At 50.1% G+C, this 22,500-nt stretch overlaps 2 protein-coding genes across 3 annotated transcripts in view; both read right to left on the reverse strand.

Annotated features, from left to right (window-relative positions):
• Positions 1–6,275, reverse strand: part of tbc1d9b (TBC1 domain family member 9b) — an 11,579-nt gene extending 5,304 nt beyond the window's left edge. Inside the window, exons 1-16 of the mRNA XM_076138341.1 lie at positions 5,993–6,275; positions 4,462–4,572; positions 4,231–4,349; positions 3,913–4,141; positions 3,483–3,741; positions 2,860–3,067; positions 2,577–2,774; positions 2,343–2,486; positions 2,110–2,260; positions 1,737–1,951; positions 1,418–1,535; positions 1,072–1,274; positions 901–983; positions 645–774; positions 433–531; positions 253–321 (exon numbers count right to left, since the gene is read on the reverse strand). Of these exons, the coding sequence (XP_075994456.1) occupies positions 253–321; positions 433–531; positions 645–774; positions 901–983; positions 1,072–1,274; positions 1,418–1,535; positions 1,737–1,951; positions 2,110–2,260; positions 2,343–2,486; positions 2,577–2,774; positions 2,860–3,067; positions 3,483–3,741; positions 3,913–4,141; positions 4,231–4,349; positions 4,462–4,572; positions 5,993–6,110 (2,454 nt within the window). The 5' untranslated portion in view covers positions 6,111–6,275. The remainder of the gene's footprint in view (positions 1–252; positions 322–432; positions 532–644; positions 775–900; positions 984–1,071; positions 1,275–1,417; positions 1,536–1,736; positions 1,952–2,109; positions 2,261–2,342; positions 2,487–2,576; positions 2,775–2,859; positions 3,068–3,482; positions 3,742–3,912; positions 4,142–4,230; positions 4,350–4,461; positions 4,573–5,992) is intronic.
• A 1,559-nt stretch (positions 6,276–7,834) lies between these two features.
• Positions 7,835–22,500, reverse strand: part of rnf130 (ring finger protein 130) — a 14,940-nt gene continuing 274 nt past the window's right edge. The window contains exons 1-9 of one of the 2 annotated variants that reach the window (XM_076138329.1): positions 22,452–22,500; positions 21,257–22,197; positions 17,129–17,320; positions 13,594–13,844; positions 12,338–12,409; positions 11,652–11,734; positions 11,033–11,129; positions 10,643–10,829; positions 7,835–10,364 (exon numbers count right to left, since the gene is read on the reverse strand). The exon at positions 22,452–22,500 is cut by the window's right edge and continues 274 nt beyond it. In XM_076138329.1, coding sequence (XP_075994444.1) covers positions 10,252–10,364; positions 10,643–10,829; positions 11,033–11,129; positions 11,652–11,734; positions 12,338–12,409; positions 13,594–13,844; positions 17,129–17,320; positions 21,257–21,527 — 1,266 coding nt within the window. In that variant the 5' untranslated portion in view covers positions 21,528–22,197; positions 22,452–22,500 and the 3' untranslated portion in view covers positions 7,835–10,251. The other variant, XM_076138331.1, reaches the window with a different exon arrangement.

Genomic DNA, 22,500 nt, shown 5'->3' on the forward strand with positions numbered 1-22,500 from the left:
CTGATGCTCCTCACAAACACACAGACACAAAGACACAAAGACACAAAGACACAAAGACACAAAGACACAAAGACACAAAGACACGGGACAGCACAGAGGACGACTGAGAAGTTCTGAGCCCATGACAGGACAGTCTTTACAGTTTCAGCCCATCATCACCATGGAGTCTCTCTGACCACAACATCACTGTGTCAGGCTCAGAACTTATCATTCAAGGCTCCAAAGACAAAGGCAGAGTCTCAGTGTTCAAACCTTAAAGAGGCAGTAGAGCTCCTCAAGTTCCTCAATACTGAAGGCCGACTCTGTCATCATGGCTCTGACCTGCACACACACACACACACACACACACACACACACACACACACACTTAATCATCTGTTCATTCTGTTCTTGCGTTACCATGGCAACACTGGCTCAGAGCACGTCACCCACCACGCTCCTCTTGGCCGTGTCCTCCAGCGACTGGATGACCTTTAACCTCTGTTTGAACCTCATCTGCTCGATGACGTCAGAGCGCAGGCTGCCAAACTTCTGCTCACAGATAGACAGAGAGACAGACAGACAGACAGACAGACAGGGAATCAAGCTACAGACCCAAACACAAACACCGAGGCCGACGCCCTCAGAGAGCGGACAGGACAAACCTCATAGGACGACTTGATGAGGTCAAACACGTCGATCTCAGGCGGCGGCTCGTCTCCGCTGGTCAGCAGGGCGTGGAGGTGAGGGATGGGCGGAGCCACCGTCTGCTTGTTCACAACATTATCCAGATACCTACACACACACACACACACACACAGAGTTTTACTCCCTCACCCCCCTGGACCCCCTGGACCCCCTGGACCCCCTGGACCCCCTGGACCCCCTCAGCTCTGTGTCTCTGTGGCTCAGCTGACTCACCGGCCCAGGATGGTCATGGCCTCTCCCTCGTCACTGCAGGACAGCAGAGCTACCATGTTGTCACTGAGCACAGCCAGCGCCACCTGCAGGTACAGACAGGAGAGGAACATGAAGGTCATCTGCGGGGACACTGCCACACTGCGCCACGGGTCTGCGGCGGTGACCTCTGACCTGGAAGGTGACCTTGATGCCCTCGTAGAAGAAGCAGTCCACCAGCAGCACGGCGCTGTCGAAGGGCATGACGGACAGGAAGAGAGTGAGGAACCAGGACAGAGAGATGGTGGAGATGACGCCAAGGTCCTGCATGTGTTCATACAGCACAGGGAGGAAGGCCCGGGTCAGCTCCTCAAACACACCCTGGTCCACCAGCGCCCCTGCAGGACAACAAGACAAACTGCTGTTACACACACATTCACACACACACACACACACACACACACACACACACACACACACACACACACACACACACACACACACACACACACACACACACACACACACACTCGGCACTGACCTACGACCCTGGTGTTGTAATAGTCTGGCAGCATTCGCTCACACAGCGCCACCAACAGCCAGAAAGCTTCTTCCTCCGTACAGTACAACAACAACACTGAGGTAACAATGTTCATCGCCTGGAGAGAGAGAGAGGGAGAGAGGGAGAGGGAGAGAGAGAGAGAGACAGAGGGGGAGAGAGAGAGCAAAGGTAAATATGCAATGACCTCATTTCCCAAAATGATTGTGTAACTTATTTCCTCCTGACATGGTTTGGCCCTGATGTCAGCTTGTGTGTGTGGTGTTTCCTGTCCCGTGGCGTGATGATGGCGTGCTGGTACCTGGCAGTATCCGATGCCTGGGTTGCGGTGAGCGTAGGCGGTGAGAACGCGGCGCAGAGCGGCGATGCCCATCTCGTTCTGGAAGGCGCGGTGCTCCGGCATGGAGCGGTGAAGATCTCGCTCGATCTCCTCCGTCGCCAACGAGCACAGACCCATGGCCTGGTCCACCAGGTCGCCATAGTAACCAGGGTGGGTCGCCATCTCGTTCTGGGCGCCTGAACACAAATACAGACCACAACCACGTCAGACAGACAGACAGACAGACAGACAGACAGACAGACCGACGACCCTCACATGCATGAATGAACCAATGACAGAATGGATAAACAGATGGACAGTAGCCATGGAAACCTTCGGGTGAGCTCTGAGTTACCGGAGAAGAGCAGCCAGAGCTCCCCCCTGAGGCGCTCTGGGATGCCGTTGAGAACCAGCTCTCTGGTTCTGGGGGTCCGGTACATACACACACCCCGACCAAACTCAGAGAAGTGGATGTTCCACGACTCCTCCTTCATCTTCTCCTTCATCTGGAGGAACAGAGGAGGAGCTCACTTCAGTATAGAGGGGTCAGAGGTCACAGAGCAGCTAGGAGGCAGAGCACAGACTCACAGCTTTAGGCCCCAGGTCCTCTGGAGCGTCGCTCTGGTAGAGCTGCAGCAGACCCTGACTGGCTGTGGGCAGAGCGGGGTGATAGTGGCGCCCCCTCTGGACAGAGTCTGACCCTGCAGAGGAGGAGGGGAGGCCGGGGGAGCCCTGAGGAGACAAGGAGAGACGGCGTCACCATGGAGACAAGACAGACAGAGACACTCGGGTGAAGGGGGCGGGGCTAGATGAATGACACACCGCCTGGCCAATCAGAGACAGAGGGTTGGTGTCGCCCCAGGTGCTCTCTGGGGTTCGCTGCAGGAAGTCAGAGATGCGTTGGACCAGGAAGTCTCTGTCTTTGAGGTTAGCGAACAGGAAGTTCATCTTGTTCTTTGTGCTGATGGAGACGGGGCACGGCAGGACGCTGCTGCTGTCTGCCTTCTCCACGATGGACACCTGAGGAGCAGAGCATGATGGGTAAAGACTCACCACTGTGTTAGAGGTAGTGTGTGTGTGTGTGTGTGTGTGTGTGTGTGTGTACCTCTCGCAGCGGGATGATCAGCTGACACAGGTCTTCTTCTCTGCTGTTGAAGCAGATGTAGTTGTTGGAGATGAACAGCTGGCCGACCACGTGCATCTTGGCGAATGGCGTCCACAGCGTGCAGTCAGTGTGTCCGTCCAGGCGCTCGTCCTGCGTCAGGCGGAACATGGCGCGGTAACGCTCGTTCTTGGCCCGAGCGTCCAAATCCCTGCAGCACAGGAGGAGTGCGGGTCAGAGGTCAGCGCCACGGAAACAAAGGACACCAGAGAAGAAGAAGAGGCGGAGTCAAAGAGTCACAGGGCTCCACAGGGACAGGCTCACTGTTCAGGGTGTTCAGGTTTGAAAACACTAATCATGCCTGTAAATCAGCCTCAGAGCTAAAACCACATCAGTAATACAAGGGTCGATTGATAAATTCTGAGCCTCACAAAGAGGGCTCAGACACACAACACTAACACTCCTCCACAGCTGCTATGATGACATCATCTTCTAAGCCGAACTCATGTTTTCAAACTGCAAACTTAATGCCTCCTATTCACACAAGCCTGGGATCTGGACTTTTAGCCTCAAGTCTCAACTTCTTCCACCATGGCATCATGTGAAAGTATGAGTCAGAGTGGGACCTCTTCAGCGCTGAGACGTTCTTCAGGGTCTTGCAGGGTTTGGGTAGCGAGCGATCAGCAGCAAAGCCCTCGTTGTCCAGCAGCTGCCGCATGGCGATGTTGGCCAGCTGCTCCATCAGCTTGAAGGTGTCGTTGATGTTCAGGAACATGGAGAAGAAATGCTCGGTGCTGCGTGTGCTGACACGGATGCTCTCAGGGAACAGGAGGGTGGCGTTCTTATCCAGCTGGGTCACATCTGTCCACTGCACCACCAGAGTGACTGAGGGAGGAGGAGGAGGAGGGAGAGGACAGGAAGAAGGAGGACAGGGAGGACAATGAAGAGGAGCGGAGGAAACAGGAAACAGGATCAAAATAAAGGAGACAACATGGTTAATCAGGTTTGTCCCAGCAGGGGGCGTGGCTGAGCCAGGCTGTGATCGGGGGCTCGTACCCTCTTTGCCAAGGAGGAAGGAGTAGAAGCACAGATGATTGATTGACAGGTAGAGCCAGCCCTGCCTCGGCACGCGGCCCTTCCAGTAGCTGCAGGAGTAATAGTTGACCAGCTTCTCTTCCTCTGGCATCCCAAACAGCTTCCGCATCTTAAGCTCCGCCTCCCGGAACTTCCCAGAATCCTCCTCTTCCTCCGCCTGCTTCAGCTTGTTCTCCTCGGCGATGATGCCCTGTGAGGAGGAGGAGGAGACAGGGATCAGTACCAGGAGCACACAGGAGAACATGAGGTGGTCTGAGCTTCAGAAGCAGGAGGACGCACAGAGATCTTCCCCTTCACAAAGGTGATCACGTCTTCATCGTTGTCAAATATGGAGATGGTCTGCAGCAGGTTGCTCTCCAGCCAATCCCAGTGCTGCGTGATCTCCTTCCTGGACGAACCTGGAGGACCCAACCACAACAGACAGTGAAGAAAAGCCAAACAACAACACAACACAACAACACAAACCCCCCCAGAGCCCAGAGGGGTGGAGTCTGAGTCCTGCTCACTCACCACAGGCGATGTTCCAGTAGATCTGGGAGTCTGCGGTCTGCAGCAGGATCCTGTAAGGAGCCACTCTGGCACTGGAGTCCAGGACCACATCCAGAGTCCCGACTAGGAGACCTGCAGACACCAGAACAGGTCAGCATGAGCGAGTGCAGCCTGGAGACACGCATGAGCCACAGAAACCTGGACTCAGCTGGATCTGGGTCAACGGTCACTTGGTGTCAGCTGACTGGAGATGTGTCACTCAACAGCAACAACACAACCAACACACACCTCCAGAGAGCCAGGGACACGGTAGAGTCACATGACTGGAACCTACACGCCTGACATATCATGACACATGACACACACCTTTCTGTGCTCACACACGCATGTTTCTGTGACCAGACCTTTATAAAACATTTAAACAGGACAGACTCACAGCTCAGACAGGAAAATCTAATTTACTGGAACAATGTGAGAAATGTGAGTGGTCGCTCATCATCATCAGCTCACACAGAAGCTGTACGCACACACACACACACTGATACACACACCAGCACACAAACACAAACACCAGCACACACACACCAGCACACACACACACTAACTGCAGCCTGTTACACATACACATAACCATAACTCTTGGTTGATGATGTGCACAGTCAGACTACACACACACACACACACACACACTGAGCCGTGTGTGACTCCAGGCACATTCAGTAGTGTGTGTGTGTTCGGTTTGTATCAGAGCTGAATCATGCTGAGTCACCTTCCTTCTTTAGAGAAGAGCAACATCTGGACATTTAGCAGGCGTTGAGTTTGAGTGCAGCAGGTTGTGTAACGCTCACAGATCAAGCTTCCTCTCACCAGGAGGAGCAGAGCGTCCCTCTGCTCCTCCTGGAGGAGGCGCTGTGAGCAAACACAACGCCGACTCACACACTGGCTTGACCCCTAACCTTTGACCCAGGCAGGGAGCAGCAGCATCATCATCATGGCTGAGACAAGCTGCTGCTTCTTCACATCATCATGTCAGACATCATTCTGTTATTATGGAAGTGCAGCTGTGACAACATGCATGATGTCATTATGGGGGAGGGGGGCCTAGGTTGGTCCCAATAATGCCTCCCACTATAATGTAACACACACACACACACACACACAGTGGTATAGATATAGTGTATATACATGTAGGGTTATTATCTGAGCTGTGTTCTATTATTGATCTATTATTCTATGAGTGGATGTGGTGTGTAAAGTAGTTTACTCTGTATGAACTCTGTAGAAGAAGGAACCAGACTAAATCAGCTGTTTATGAGTGTAAGCTGTCACTGTGACTTACAAACAGCTGACAAAGTGATTCTTCTTCTTCTTCTTCGTCGTAAACATGATTAGCTTGGCAGTAGCCAGCTGTTGCTAGCTGTTAGCTGTGCGGGTCCAGAGCCTCATAGACAGCTCGAGCTCCCCGGAAACAACACGACCCGAACCAGAACCAGAACCGACACCCGGTTCGTGTCAAAGTGAACCGCATTGTGCCTTAAACGCGTGTATTTACCGGAGAGTCCTCCTCCGCGGCCGTGGCCTCTCCTCCTCTGCAGGACGAAGAAGGGATTGGCCCGCTCGGACACCCAGAGCGCCCCGGCCAGCAGCACCTCCTCCGGGCTGAGCCACATCTTCAGAGCCGCTCCTGCCTGCACACAGCCCGGGGACTTGGCGGCTCGAACGGGAGAGGAAGGCCGTGTGTGTCCTGGTTCTCAGCCGTGTGTGAGCGGAGGTTCATGTCCGATCCTCCGCTGCCGATGTTGTTGTTGTCGTCTGCGACCTGCTGACTGGGAACGCTTCCGGGTATGACGTAATGACCACGCCCCCTCGCTGTGCGCTGCGTCATTGCGTCAGAGGCAAACCATAAACAGAAAACTAGAACATTTAATTTGATTATAAAATCAGAAGTCGAGCATTATGAATGGACTTGATCGTGGTTCCCTAATTAGAAGAAGAAGATTGTCCACCTAAAATTATACAGTTTAGCTTAAGTGGCGTATACAATTCATAGAAATGATTTCATTCCTAATTTTTCTTTCTCAAAACGATCCTCTTATCTAATAGAAAAAAATCCCAGCAAAACTGTCATTGTACGTTGATATAATATTGATAGAGCTGCTGTAAAATTAAAAGGCATTTATATCTCACAACTAAACACGAGTCTGCAACAGTTTGAGTGTAGCAATGCGGACACACCTCACCTCCTCTTCATTCAGCTGCAGGCAGCATCTCTTCTTCTCATGATCGTAAAAATCCTTTCAAAGGGAAATTGACTCATGCCAAATGTTACCAATGTTGCCAAATGTTGCAACTGGAACTGGTTTATAAATGATGTTTGTCATCAGGGAAGTCTGGACTTTTTCACAGATATTCTTCAACTAAGTTAAGGAAACTGTATTTTGTTATTGTGTCTCTGAACCGTTTGTCCAGAAGAGAATGGAACCAGCAGAGGGCGCTAAAGACCCAGTATATGCAGAAAGAGTAACATTGAAATGGAGACTTGCACCAAATCACCACTAATGGCTGCTGCTGATTGTTTTTCCTTTGTTTGCAGAAGTGAAATGATATGATTAAATTGTCTTCAGTGTGTGTATCATTCTCTATGTATTCCTGCTGTTGCTCAGAGTGGCATCACTGACAAGAAGCAAGTGAGAGCTCAGGATAACATGACCATGGTGACTTTGGCCCAGTAAATAACTTTGAAGTAGAGACACAGTTAGCTACTGAATCAGTAACTGTTGCTCACTGGCACAGTAACATGCTGGTCCTGGGTCAGAACCTCAACCTTCAGCCAGTGACAACAATGACTTTGAAGAAGAAGACTCTTTTTATTTGTCATTGTACAAGAATGCTGACACGCTGCATAACCAGTCCTAACTTTTAGGGACGGTGGGCAGCCGCAATACCCAGGGATCTCCTCCAGGTCACCTAGTGCTTTGGTCAAGGGCAATGGCAGGAGTGATTAACCTGACGTGCATTAAGGTGGGTATGGATGGGGGTGTAAATCCCACGCAGATACACAGAGAACATGCCAACGCCACACACAGGAACCAGGACTCAGAGCTCATCCAGTTCAACCAGAAACAGTGGGACTCGGCCCAGTAAGGTGACAACGTCTGGCCTCTCACAATACGACTGAACCTTGGTCCAGTGACATAACGTATGTGATGTTAACAGCTGGGATTGGGAAGTTTCAATTCAATGATCTGAACAAAGTGAAGGCCAACAGCTCATCTTCCTGCTCTACTGTTTATGTAAATAGAGTTGGAAGCTAAATGTAACCTTTCATCACTTTGGTTCAGTCATAATACGTGTTCAGTCTGGTAACTCAATCAGTGACGCTGCTGCAGGAAGGCAATAATGACACTTTTAATGCTGAGGCAGTACTGTAAGAGACACAGTGAACCGAAAGCCTGACAAACATCCTCCTTCTTTCATATCTTCATCATCATCATCATGGTCGCCGCCGTCATCATCATAATACATCAAATACAAAGATAGGAACACAAAGGGACATGAAACAGAAGCACAAACTTCTCCACTTGGCTGAGAAACAAAATCAGAAAGGGTGCTTTAATAGGCCACTTCAGAGCTATATTCTGTCATGTATATAGATTGTATAATGCTGTATATACTGGAGCCCCTTCCTGGGGTCTGATTAGTATACGCTGAGGGTATTTCATAAGCTGTTTGAATACACTTTACAAGAGGAGTCGGACATTTGGAGAAATCACATCGCAGTCGTATCCAAAATCAGAGACACCCAGGAGAGATCCAAATGAAATCCATCCTCTCCTCCTCTGACTCTGGGTGACAGACAGAGCAGAGGACTTCTCTAAATGTCTGACTGCTCCCTGAATTAAAATGTCTCTTTGCACTACAGGGAAAGTGTGTTTGGCTACAGGAAGAGTTAACACTGTTTACAGTTCACATTTCCTCCAGTGTCTGTACAGAGGACAAAGGTTTGGGGTTTGACTCTCTGATCCCTGTTTTTGGTCTGTCGGGCAGAGAGGAAGTGGATCAGGAAGAACCAGCGGAGGCCGTCGGAGCGGCCGGAAGCCGATACCGGACGCGACTCGGTCGTATTTACAGGTGAGGGACTGTGGAAGGATGGAGGTAGAGGTCTTCAGGAGGAACCAAAGCTGATACTGGAGCCGGCAGGAGCGCAGAGGACCCAGGAACGCTCCGATAACATCACCGCCGTGCTGACAGGATAACACCCACTGCTGCGTCTTTAAATAGCCAATGGAAATGCAGCAAACACCTGACTGGAGATTGAGCTTTTTTAGGTTGGAGCTGACGAATGCATTGATCTACTACGGTGTTATGAGTCCGGGTTAATAGAAACTGTATTTTATATCTGTGTTATGGTCTCTAAAGTGTAAATGTCTCTACAGGCCTGGTGATCTACACATGACTGATAACTTATAGCCTTCATGTGCAGATGTCCTCTGATAACACCTACAGATGAACATCATCTCATTATACTGATGGAGGTTAAGAGGCATGAAGGTGAAGGACGGCTGCGGGTCAAGAACACCAGAGCAGATTAGGATGAGGATCATAGTTAAGTTAATCATTTTGATGCGGTTTGTCCTGTGCTAACACTTGGTTACCACTAGATGGTAGCAGAGATGAAGGATGACAACAGCCTTCAAGCCAGAACTCACTATCATGGGATCTGAATCTGGATCAGTAGGATCTGCACCTGGTGCTCATATCTAGGACTGGGGGGCCAGATTACCCACCTTAGCGGTTTAGAGTCTGTCTGTATTGTAATGCTTGATTTATTTCTTTGGTGTTTTTCTAAACTTTGACCAGAATTGAACTGCTGTCATTTCTGAAGATAAATCATTGAATCCAGTTGAAGGATTCCTGCATGAAGAAACGGACCAGGGGTTCCATAGCAGCTTCAGACTGACTGGAGGCGTCTGTAAACACCTCGTCTGGATTCTGGGCCTGTCTGTCAGACCGGTTTGTCACAGGTTCTTCTCTGGCCAGGATTGAATGTAAAGACCTGGGAAGATCTCTGTGGTTGGTGTCTCCTGGAACCAAAGACCCTCAAGAAGACTGCTAATGGAAAGAATGGCAGTCCTTTCTGACCACTAGTACTTTAGCAGGGACCTCTTTATCAAGAACCTGAAACTTTTCCAGACACACAGGATCCAAAAACGTTTTTTAGGAGCTCTGTTAGGAACTCAGGAACATTTCAGGGGACTTCTTTGTGTATCAGGAGAGTCAGAAAGGTTCAAACCTCTTTAGGAACTGCAGCACTTTTCTGAGAACATTTCAGGACATTCAAGTAAACATTTGAAATCTCTGGAATATTGCCAGAGAAATCTTTTCCTGAACCCTGAAATGTTTAAGTAATCTTGATGGATGCTGCAGGGACCTTTCTAAGACTCCCCAGGAACCTCTTTATGAACTCTGTAGCTTTGTCTGTCTATCGTCTCTGTTTTGTCATGAAGGGTTTTTGGTTCCTGAGTTGTACGTGTTCCTGGCTGCTGGCTCCGCCTCCTACAGGATCAGCTTCAGTATCAGACTAACAGGAAGTAGGTAAGACCAGGACCTCCATCCATCCGTCTGTCCGTCTGTCCTTCTCCCCGACTATGTTTATATTCCTCAGTGGAAGAAAGTCTGATGGAAGAAATGATGTTCAAAGGTCCGTCAAGGTCGTCATCATCCGGCCCCCCGGCCCCCACCCAGGAGACACTTCGGCTTCCATCAGTAAGGAGGGAGGGGGAGGGGGGATCGTAACCATGACGACAATCCTCAGGACTTGTTGTCGTCGTAGAGGTCGAGCGAGGCCTGGATGTCTGGGAGCTCCATCTCACAGACCATGCTGCGAGGAGACATGGAGTTCCTGTTGAAGAAGTGACCACCGCCTGAGGAGAGACCAACAGGAAGAGGAGGAGTTAACTCACAGGCAGGAAGGCAAAAGAGCAGGGGAAAGAAATGGAGAGGAAAGGGAGAAAGAAAGGTGGACATCATGAAGGTAAGGAGGAGATGGAGAGGAGAGGAGAGGGGAGGAGATGAGGAGAAAAGAAGAGAGAAGAGGAGAAGAGAAGAGAAGAGAGGAGAGGAGAGGAGAGGAGAGGAGAGGAGAGGAGAGGAGAGGAGAGGAGAGGAGGAAACAGACAGATGAAGGACATGTATGTCTTACTGGTCACAGCGATGGTGATGTCAGCTGGCGTCCTGGGCGTGGCCTCAGAGTGGGGGGGGCTGAGCGGCTCCAGGCTGATGGACGGCTGGCTGCTGTCACCCATGGTCGTCCTCTGGCTGCTGGACGCTTGATTGACGCCCAAACGCTCCACGTCCAACACCACGCTGTCCACACAGGGCAGGCTGGCCTGAAAGGCATCAACACAGCTGTGAGCCTTTGAGACGCCGCTCAGGGGCAAGTCACAGAACGCTCAAGCATCACTGAGCCTTCTGGGGCTGGAGCTGGACTTCATTTTGACTTTGCAGCGAGTCAATAAAGAAGTCAATCATACACAGACTCTGTGACTCAGCAGTAAAGGTCAGGGGGTCACGGGGTCACGGGGTCACTCACCATGATGCCCAACGCTTTGAGGATGTTGAGTTTACACATGGGGCAGGTACAGTGTTCGTTCAACCAGGGGTCCACACACACCTTATGGAAGACATGTCTGCAGACAGACGGAGAGACAGATAGAGAGACAGGCAGGCAGAGAGACAGGCAGAGAGAGAGAGACAGGCAGAGAGACAGTTTAATGTGCATCATTACTCACAAGTGAACAAGAGAGCGTTTGGATGTGTGGCAGCTCTGGGTCTGTAAGCATCCATCTACCTGTCAGTGCTCATGACCCCCGAGGTGAGGGTGTGTGTGTGTGTGTGTGTGTGTGTAGGTGGGGGGGCTGACTCATCATCTGTTTGTGCTCTCAAGATCAAGCTGGGCCTGAGGGTGAATCATAGCAGTGTAACATGAATCCTTGATCAGGTGGAGTGGAGCTGCAGCTGGACTGGAGTCAGGCCAAGCCTCCACTTTAATGTAGAGATAGACTTTGTGTTGATGTGATTGGTGGGCTGAGCAGGAGAACCAGAACAGGAAGCTGCAGTGAGTTATGATCGACATGGATGGATGCTGGGGATACTGAACACGATGCCTTCATGAACACACGTGTTGGTGTGTTCCGTGTTGTCAGACTCACTTGCACGGCAGAATGCGAACCACGTCGTTCAGCTGGTAGGCCTCGATACACACCGCACAATGGTTAAAGTCCGGGTCTGTCTCCTACAACACACACACACACACACACACACTTAATATGACCCAATTCAAACCCGATGCTGAGCTTCAGTCTTCACCAACGGAGCACAAAAACACAATGTACACAGAGGGTTCTAACAGGAAACACAGAGGGTGCCAACAGGAAGCTGGCCTGAGCTCCAGCAGGTGGAAGAGAGGAGCTGGGTGACCCTCTAGGTGACCCTCTGGTCTGTCCTCTCTCCTTCTCTCTCTGTTTCTCTCTGTTGTCAGCTGTGATTTATATTTCCCTCTCCTTCATCACATGTTTGCCTTCCTCACGCCTATGTCCCATGACCTCCGACCCCTTTAATGGCGCTCGACTACAGCGATCCAACAGTCGCCATGGATCACTCTGACCGCTTCATCTGGAGCTGTCAGGACCTGAGGACGGAGGCCGTAAATAACAGAGCCCTCCACAGTCCTCTGTCCTCTGGGCCTCATCACGTCTCACAGCGTCCACCTGTCACTCTGAACACTGCAACACCCAGAGACCCTCAGCCTGAAACACCCAGAGACCCTCAGCTTCAGCACTACACTGGGAGCTTCAATGGGAGAGGACATCAGGACCCCAGCTGTCCGTCTCCTTACCTTGTCTCCTTTCTTCACCGTCCTCGTCGTCAGCTTACCAATGGCCTTCTTAGCAGCGTCACCAAGACGACGCTGCAGAGAGAGAGAGACAGACGGACGGACAGACAGACAGACAGACAGACAGACAGACAGACAGACAGATGGACGGACATACAGACAGACAGTGAGAGAGGAGTATAAACAGAGGAAAGAGGCAGAGGGAGATGAAGGTGAGTACTAAAGGACAAACGGTCCCTGAGGACATGCAGAGCTGACATGCAGAGACACAGAGGTCACTGCCTCTATGAGTCACTTTACTAAGTTTTGGAGGAGCAGCAGGGGCAGTGAGACAGTGAGACAGTGAGACAGTGAGACAGTGAGACAGTGAGACAGTGGGCTGTGTCTCATCTCACACCAGCAGCTCCATGTGACTCATGACATCTGTAGCTCTCTAGTCTGCCTAGTCTCTCTGGTCTCTCTCGTGTCTCTGGTCTCTCTCATGTCTCTGGTCTCTGTCATGTCTCTAGTCTCTCTCGTGTCTCTGGTTTCTCTCGTGTCTATCGTGTCTCTCTGGTCTCAGAGTTCAGTTTGACCGCAGCAGGAAGTGCACGTTCAGGTTATTTAACACATTTAAGCATAATTGCACAATTGCATATTGCAGCATCATTTATTACTGCAGAGAGGTGTGTGTGTGTGTGTGTGTGTTCATGACCTCTCACACACACATACACACACTTTTGGTTTTAGGAGCCGTTAGCTTCATGGTTGTTTTCTTGACCTCTGACCTTCGGCCTCTCTGAAGTCGTGGTGGCCATGTCTGATCTTTGTGCTGGATGCTAGCTGTTAGCTGGCTGGCTAATGAGGGTCAGGAGCTGTAGAGCTCTGAAAGGTGAGATGAAGGTGTGGCTGCAGCAGATGGTGGCTGTTTACTCCAGAGGATGAAGAGCAGCGTCCTTGGTGGAGGGTTGAATTACACAGGGGGGGGGGGGGGGCACCACCCACTGTTCCATTAAGCTTTCAGCAGAGACTCAACTCATCAAAGTTTAATGACTGCTTCCTCTGAACAGCAGGGAGGAAGAGGAGCAGAAGGGGGGAGGGGGGAGGGAGAAGAGGGGGAGGAGGAGAGAGAGGAGGAGGGGAAGAGGAGGGGGAGGAAGAGGAGGAGGGGGGAGGAAGAGGAGGAGGAGGAGGAGGAAGAGGATGAGGTGGAGGGTGGAGAGGGGAAGGAGGAAGAGGAGGAGGAGGGGGGAAGGAGGAGGAAGAGGAGGGGGCGTTACCTGGCTGCGGTCTCTGGCGTTGGTGTAGCGAATCTTCTGGATGAAGTAGAAGATGAGCCATGCGGAGGAGATGATCATCAGAACGATGAAGGAGATGGAGACGAAGACCAGCGAGCCCCGGTTGATGTTCTTGTTGCCGCTGCGCTGGCCGACCATCACTGTGGCGATGACGGTCAGGTTCCTCTCCAGGTGGGCCAGGATCTCCTTCCCGTACGTCTCCATGATCATCACCGCCACCGTCTCACCCGTACCTGCACGGGCAAACAGGAAGTTAGACCAGCAAAGACCTGCAAAGACCTGCAAAGACCTGCAAGATACCAGGTGTACAAGGAACCCTGCAGCCGGTAGCACCGGGCTAATGTGCTAATGTGCTAATGTTCCCAGCCCTTCTTCTTCTTCTCTCTCTAAGTAAACACATGTGTACATGTGTTGTTGTTCTGTGTGACTCCTCCCCCGCCCGTCTGAGCGCTCCACCTGTTGCCCTGCTTCTGTTTCTCTTCCTCACCTCTGTATTTATCCTCACTGCCATTAAAAGCAAAGAGGCCATGGAAGCGTTTACATTCAGGGGATCGATAGTGCTCCTCTGTCCTCTGGGTGTACGTGGCACATTGTGTAACAGCGGCGTTATGGAGACGCTCACACAACTGAAGACATCAATCTACAATACAGCCTGGATGAGACAGAGCCATCCTCTCTGTGGACCGGACCAGACCGGATCAGGGCTCACTGGATCAGGACTCACTGGATCAAGACTCACAGGATCAGGACTCAGGTATCCTGTTCCTTGGTCCTTGGTGTTCCTGTAGAGCTCTAAGCTGGCAGAGCTCTGAGCTCCACACTAACCTGACCTGACCTGTGTGTAAACATGTAAACACCTGAGGAGTGAAGCTGTCAGGACATGAAGAGGATCCATCTGAAGCTGAAGCTCTGAGTCACTGTGGATGAGATCTACAGTGATACCATGTTCCACCCAGGCTGCACCCAGGCTGCACCCGGGCTCCACCCAGGCTCCACCCAGGCTGCACCCGGGCTCCACCCAGGCTCCACCCAGGCTGCACCCAGGCTCCACCCAGGCTCCACCCAGGCTGCACCCCTGGGTGCTGTCAGACCGGGCCACACCCCTGGGTGCTGTCAGACCGGGCCAGTCTCCAGTCGGTCCTCATTCAGACAGCACATTCCTCACATGTCAGAGCAGCACCCAGGAGGTGAAGCTGCTAAACTCTGCTGAGGAGGATCTGCTGCACTGTCACTCAGTGTGCACAACGGTGCTGTGCCTCGTCTCCTGTTCTTTACAAATAATATGAAGAAATCTGCCTTCTAACATCAGATCAGGCCCTGACTGTGTGTTTGTGTGTGTGTGTGTGTGTGTGTGTGTGTGTGTGTGTGTGAGTCTGTGTGTGTGTGTGAGTGTGAGTTATGCAGGGGGCAGCTGGAGGCTGATATGAAGCTTTATTGATCAGAGTGACTAAGCGGCTCTCTACACACACACACACACACACACACACACACACGCACACGCACACGCACACGCACACGCACACGCACACGCACGCGCACGCGCACACACACACACGCACACAGACGCACAAACACACACACACACACACACGCGCACACGCACACACACACACAAGTTCTGTGTGTGATGTAGGTAGCAGCCAATCACAGATCAATGCTATCAGCACATAGAAGATGAAGCACAGACTCAAAGACTCTGCTGCTGTTTCATCATCACTCTGACTCTCACAGCACATTTCAGCAGCACATCAGCATATTAACTGAAATATTTATACACTGCAGCACGTGCACACACACACACACACACACACACTGAGGTCAGAGTGACCTCATCAATTAGTGACACTTTTCTCTATATTTAGACAGAGGCATCGATCTGAGGACAGACAGACCTCCTTCTTTTCCTCTTTTCAGGGGAATCGATCATTTTACTGGCTGCTGTACTTTGGGCCAGATGGTATTGTTATAAATGTGCTACACACACACACACACACACACTCACACACACACACACACACTCACTCAAACTGATACACTCACACACACACAATCACACTGACACACGCACACGCACACTCAAACTGACACACTCACACTCACGCTCACGCACACGCACACACACACACACACACACACACTCCTGTGGTCTTTTCTTCATTGAGGTCTATTTTAAACCTCCACACTGCTGTAATGTGTCACACACCCACTGATCGACTTCTACTCTCCCTTGCTACAGCACCACTGTCCACACTGAGTGAAACAGGCAGTTGAAGATGCTGTGACTTGAAGCCCCACCCCCCTCTGTTCTGATTGGCCGGCTGTGCCACGCCTCTTTTATAGCTGAAGTGTTCTGGCTCTGATCACATCTGAACTTTACTTTCGTCAGATACAAACATATTCCCGTACGACCTTTGACCCTGAACCCTACAACCTACAAAAACAAAGCATGTGATAAAAGTTCAGTTGTTGATTTCCCCTAAATCCCGACACTTTATAAGATGTCTGTAAGTCAGAGCATCAGGTGTCTCCATGATCTTATCTGCTCTTTGTTTATCTGACATCAGAGCGTCGCTGTGCCACACACACACACACACTGGTTCTTGTTTCCACTGTAAACATGAAGGAACAGAACTGAAAGCACCAGCCGTCCTCTTCAGCCCAGGTGATGTAATACCTGCACTCTGATGTTGTGATTATATAACAAAGGCTGCATCTGATGCTTTGGCTCCAAACTAAGAAACGTGCGTTACGCCAGCAGCTTCAGCAAAATGTCCTCTCCAGGATTGGACTCAGGCACTGTCGGTCCTCATCCAGTCCTGTCACAGACTGAGGATAACTGAACGTCCTTCAGCTGCGTTCACTTAGCATCTGCTCATAAAGTTCTAGTCAGCACGGCCGATTCCTCACAGCTAAACTGACAGCTCAGCCTCAAGCCTGAATCACTGAGCAGCTGCTGGGACACCGCAGACTGCTGAGTCTGAGTCTGTGCCAAGTCTCTGCTGAGTCTGAGCCTCTGTCGAGTCTGAGCCTCTGTCGAGTCTGAGCCTCTGCTGAGTCTGAGCCTCTGCCGAGTCTGAGCCTCTGCCGAGTCTGAGCCTCTGTCGAGTCTGAGTCTTTGCCGAGTCTGAGTCTCTGCCGAGTCTGAGTCTCTGCTGAGTCTAAGCCTTTGCTAAGTCTCTGCTGAGTCTGAGTCTCTGTCTCTTATGAAGCCTCTGCTTAGTCTGAATCTCTGCTGACCCTGAGCCTTTGCTGAGTCTCTGCTGAGTCTGAGTCTCTGCTGAGTATGAACCTCTGCTGAGTCTGAGTCTCTGCCGAGTCTGAGTCTCTGCTGACTCTGAGGCTCTGCTGACTCTGAGCCTCTGCTGAGTCTGATGTTAATAATGCACAGCTGAATTTAATGGCAAAGTCATTAAAGGTGATTACATTTGTCTGCATTGTGGCAAATCTAATCTTAGCTATGTTGTGTGACATCATAGATAAGTGTGTTTGTGTGTAGAGATTGTGCTTCCAGTCTGACCTTCATGTCCCATCATGACGGTCTTGTCGGTGGAGTTGTTGTAGATGAGGACGGCGGTGGCGTTGAAGGCGGTGGCCTTCAGGATCTTCTCTTTGAAGGTGCAGTTTCCTCTCTGCAGCAGCGCCACCCAGTGGACAGTTCGAGGTGGAACCAGGAAGCGCGTGTTTGGGTCACAGCCCTGCCGGTCCACCACTGAGGAGACACAGTTACCATGGTTACTGAGAGGTTCCTGCATACTGTATAACCACTACACTTGACTATCAGTGTGAGAGTCACACAATTCATCAAATTATGATGGAAATCGCAATTTGGTCAAGCTAGCTTCATGCAATGACCAAAGAAGCTGTGTTCCATGTAAACACGTGACAGTGGGAGCAGCTCCACATTCACCTGGTGGTGTTGTTAGAGTAACTATGGTAATCCTCCAGCTCATCATACAGTGAATACAACATGGCTCTCTTAATGCACACCTCAAAGTAATGCTCTGTCATTGCTCCATCTTATCTTAGCAGGTCAAAGGTGAAGAGACTCTGTTGAATCAAAGTGTTTAACGGGGACACAACATGAACTCCAGGGTTATTCTTGTTTTTCAACAGAAGCTGAGCTGCAGACAAATAGCAGCTGCAGTTCAGCTCCACTCTGTTTCTGCTCACTTCTCAGCAGGAGGGAGGGATTAATTAGCCAGCGTCCCAGCATGCTCTGCTCTGCCTGGGTCATTCACCACGTGGACTCTCAGAGTGCTGTAATTAGCTTCAACACCTCTCTAGTGACATCACTTCCTCACAGCCACAAGACCAGAAAACAAGACAAGACAGACACGAGATGCTTCATTCTGATTGGCTGCTCCCCAAAGTCATGTGACCAGTGCCCAAGGTGATGCAGACCACATCAGGGGCAAACAAAGCTCCAAGGTTACCGGCTTCAACAACCACATACACACTGTCTGCACAATTTTTGTTGTACTGAGAGTCAGTCAGCATCTCATATAATACACATTTGTTATCAGGAGAGCTGCAGTCAGCGGGGAGGGAACTCCTATGGGTAAGGACAGTAACTCACCCCTTCCATTTGCCCAGAGCTACAGTGCCACTCAGTGGACAGTTTGGGGTATGGTCTTTATTTCAGGGAACCTGGAAGTCCCCTTATCATCTCTTTTTGTTTTCCTCAAAAGCACAGTAGCAGAACCCCTCAACCACATCAACACATCTCTAACCTGATATGTAAGCTTACACATTAAACCTAAAGTATGAAAAGTATGTAAAGATAATCACTTCCTGGTTTGCTGTCACATCTCCATGAGCGTCACTCTGGATATCCATGCTCCCTTTAGGCTCCACACAGTAAATCAGCTTCAAAATAGAGTGGAGTAAAAAGTAAAGTACAGGTTATACCCCAAACATACTGATGTACTGTAATAAAGTCTTTTATGTTGTTACTTTATACCCTGTGCAAGATGTAAACTCCTGTCCGTCACTATTTGATGGTTTAAAGCTGATGAACAAGAGTCTTCATTTGGCCTTGCTGGCATTTTAAGTCTTTAAAGGAGACAACAACCCTTGGTTCTAATTTAGTTTTCCATAAAATGTCAGAATGTTCCACTGTGACAGTATGAGCTCACATTAGAGGACCTGGCCCCCCCACGCTGCATCAGGCAAACAAATTCAGTATTTTATAGTGGAGCTGAGATTCCAGAGCTGTTTACAGCAGGAAGCCTGAGGGCAGAGGAGGCAGCAGCGTTCGTTCAGAGGAAGATGGAGGCCCGAGCTCCATCCAGCAGCTGCAGTGTCCTTGGACACCCAGTGTAATCTGAGACTTCAGAGCAGAGACGCTCTGACCTTCAGCAGCCTGGATGGAGCCTCTGCAGTGTCTCCACTACACATCACTACAAGCACATACAAACAGGAAATATGGGTCAGGACGCACAAACCAGAGTTACCACGTTTATTACACAAAGTTATCAAACCAGAACCATCATGTTACTGACCCAGAGTTAACACGTTAGTAACCCAGAGTTACCATGATAGCGTGTGACTGACCTGTACACGGCCCAGTGTTCACTCCATGACATCATCACATGTATTGGTGTATTGATGACGTAGTGATATTAATATGGAAGCATACACAGCTAAGGGCTCTCATTTTAATTGGAACAGCAAGTGTATCAAAAGTGTCCGTTCCTATGGCAACCATTGACCCTCCGGCCCCACCCATGCGGCGCGTGCAGCTGTCGGGGTTCAGAGGCGCCGTCTCTGTTTTCAGTCTTCCTGTAAGCTGATGAGACGCCCGGGTCGCCCTCACGCTGGGAAGACGACACCGCTCCCACCGGACAGAAACAACACAGCCAATAACCCCACTGTGAGGAGGGCAAAGGTCACAGGGCACCAAGACCTTATGACACTCATAAGGTTACACCTTAGGACCTCTCACTATCTGACACTCAGTCCCATCACTGAGGATGAAAGTCGTGATTAAACCTTAGAAAACCAGGACCCAAGCTAAACTCGGCCCTCACACGTCTCTAATCTCTCCAGTGAAATCCAATAAATAATTAAGAGACATCTCGCTGGATGATTCATGAAGTTTACTGTAATAAAGAGACGTTTGGATGTATTAAATTCTATAAAACAACCTCTGACCTTAGTGTTTGCTGCTGTTTCATAAGTATCTTTGCTAACATTCCCTGCCAGCTACAAACTAGCATTACAGCTAAACCAGCCATGCCTTCTTCTCTTCTTCACACTCTTCAAACGTCTACATCCTGTAAATCATCCAGTTACTCTTCAGAAATAAAGGAAATGTACTTGAACTCTGAACAGGCAGCTGTCTCTGTTTACGTAGCAGCACAGTTGCTAAGCTAGCACAGAGTAACGACCGGGACTGTTTCGCTCATCAGAAGCTTGTAATCAAATTCATTAAAGTTAATGTACTGTGTGAAACGATTCCTTGGTAAGCAGCCGTATAATAAGTGATGATTATTGTGAAATAAACAGAAACAGGATGATCGGGATATTATCATTACATCATCATTGTAAAGCTTTGCAGTGTTCTCAGGTGAAACATGGAGGGATGTGATCACTTGTGAGCCTCAGCTTCAGGCTCTGCTCTGTCGGCCTCACACTGACCCCCCTCTGACCCCACACACACACTCTCTGCTCTCACTGATACACACGGCCATAAACTTGCCGGACAATCTATAAAAAATGTTACAAGTTTCACTAAATCGTCTCTGGCTGCAGTTAAAGCAGGGGGAAGAAGCATTTCAGCCCTGAATCAGAGTGAAGCTGCTCTGCTTTCTGTCAGACTAACTCATTTATCAGAGAGATGATTTCATTGGCTGCTCACAGATTGATCACTCAGGACGCACACACGTGAGCAGAGACACTTCATGGAGTGATGGTAGCAGAGGAAACAATCAGGGGAAGAAATTGCTCCCAAACTCCCAAAGTGTTTGAAATGCAACATGTTAAAGAAACAACATGAATGAATGACAGAAAGTCCATCCTGTCACTTTGAAACATCAGGGGACAGACAGGGTACGTGACATCTGCTGCTCTTTGTCACAACATCTACCTGTATGATCCCTGTTAGATAAAACACATGAGCACGCATCATCTGTCTGCCGTCATGACAACAGGAATGTGGCTTTTCCTCACAAAGATGGAGCGAAACACTGGCAGTGCGAGAACAAACACGTGAAGAAGAGGCTGCACTAATGTTTAATCTAGAGTTAAAGTGTGAGTGACAGGATTGGGGGGGGGGGGGTTTAGGGGACCTGCAGACCCTGGACAGGTTTAGGGTCAGGACCTGGACCAGCCTATCACAGCGCTCACACACAGAGGACAGAGGACATCACACACTTATCCACACCTACGGGCAAATCAGTGTTTGTGTGTGTGTGTGTAGGGGGGATGAAAGCCGGGCAGGCTGGATTCAAACTGACGACCTTCTTGCTGCATCGCCACCAGGCCACTGTGGCGTGTTCCACTGTGGCGTGTTCCACTGTGGCGTGTTCCACTGTGGCCGTGGTCATTTATGTTTTCCAGCAGATAGCCAGGCACGACGTTACACGACATTTATCACTGAGACTGACCTGAGGTGTGTGTGTGTGTGTGTGTGTGTCACTCTTACCTCCGAGGTGGGCTGCTGGTGCGATCACGATGCCCCTGATGTCCATCTTGGGTGAGTTCTGTCCGTACTTCCCGTCCTCAGAGCTCATCATGTGGACGGCGTGTCCCTTGCCGTCCAGCACCGTGGCGTTCACTGTGGCGGCCACGTATTCCTCCAAACTCATTGTCCTATCTGAGCGGCCCGCTGCTGCCGCCCGACACAGCGCCAGGACCAGGACCGTCCGCACCAAGGACACCGGGACAGGAAGACGGGTCCACTTCAGGGACGTCATGTCCTCCTATAGTTCTTGTTTACATCCAAGCTGTTAGTGAGGAGGCGATACTGAAGATCCTTCTCCGTCCACCAATAACATTCTGTCCTCCTGATGTGCCCCTACGTTCTGTTATGTCTCTTTGTGGCCTTTGAGTGTCTTCTTTATGTGAAAAAGGAGCTTTAAATGTCTTATTATTATTATATGAAGGGTCTTATTTATGTCTTTAAATGTCCTCCAATTTATTTACATACTCCACATATCCTGTTTGTCTCTTTGTCTTCTGTGAGTTGAGACTATTCACACGTCTTCTTTATGTCACTCAAATGACCTTCTTTATGTCTTTAATGAGCCCAAATGTCTCCTAACACATCTTGTGTCTCTTCATGTCCCCTTTAAGTCTTCTTACTTCACCCAAATCACTTTCTGTCCTATTTATGTCAAAGGTCCCAGTTCAACATGTCCCTTCTTTGTGTCTCATTGTGTCCTCCTGGTCTTTTTATGTCCCAGATGTCTCCTCTGGGTCTTATCTGTGTCTCTTGCTGTCTCCAGTTACCATGTGGCCCTGATTTGTGTCTCCAAATGTCTCCTTTCTGTCTTTATATTTGTGATGTCCTCCAGATGTCTTGTTGTGTCTGTGTTGTGTTTAATGTTGTCCTGCTCTATGTGTCCTTCTGTCCCAGCATGATTCCTATGAGCCAACACAAGCAAACAGACCATCAGCAGTAAGAACATTACCCATCACAACAGCGCTGATAATGGCGCAGTAACGGTGCTGATAAGAATAAAGAATGTGACAGTAACGCGTCTCCGCTGTCCCACCGGACACCGGCGGCACCTGGACGCACATTAACGGGACTCTGCCGTGATGAGACGGTGCGTGTCGGCACCGTGACTCGGTGTTTAAACGCCGTTTGGCAGCTGCTTCATCCCGCTTTGTCTTACCGTCTGCAGGCAGACAGACAGGCGGACTCCCGGGCTGACGCTCCCCGCC

This window comes from Genypterus blacodes, unplaced genomic scaffold, assembly GCF_046128005.1.
Source record: "Genypterus blacodes isolate CSIRO-AG114 ecotype Tasmania unplaced genomic scaffold, CSIRO-AGI_Gbla_v1 ptg000361l_1, whole genome shotgun sequence".
Taxonomy (NCBI): domain Eukaryota; kingdom Metazoa; phylum Chordata; class Actinopteri; order Ophidiiformes; family Ophidiidae; genus Genypterus; species Genypterus blacodes.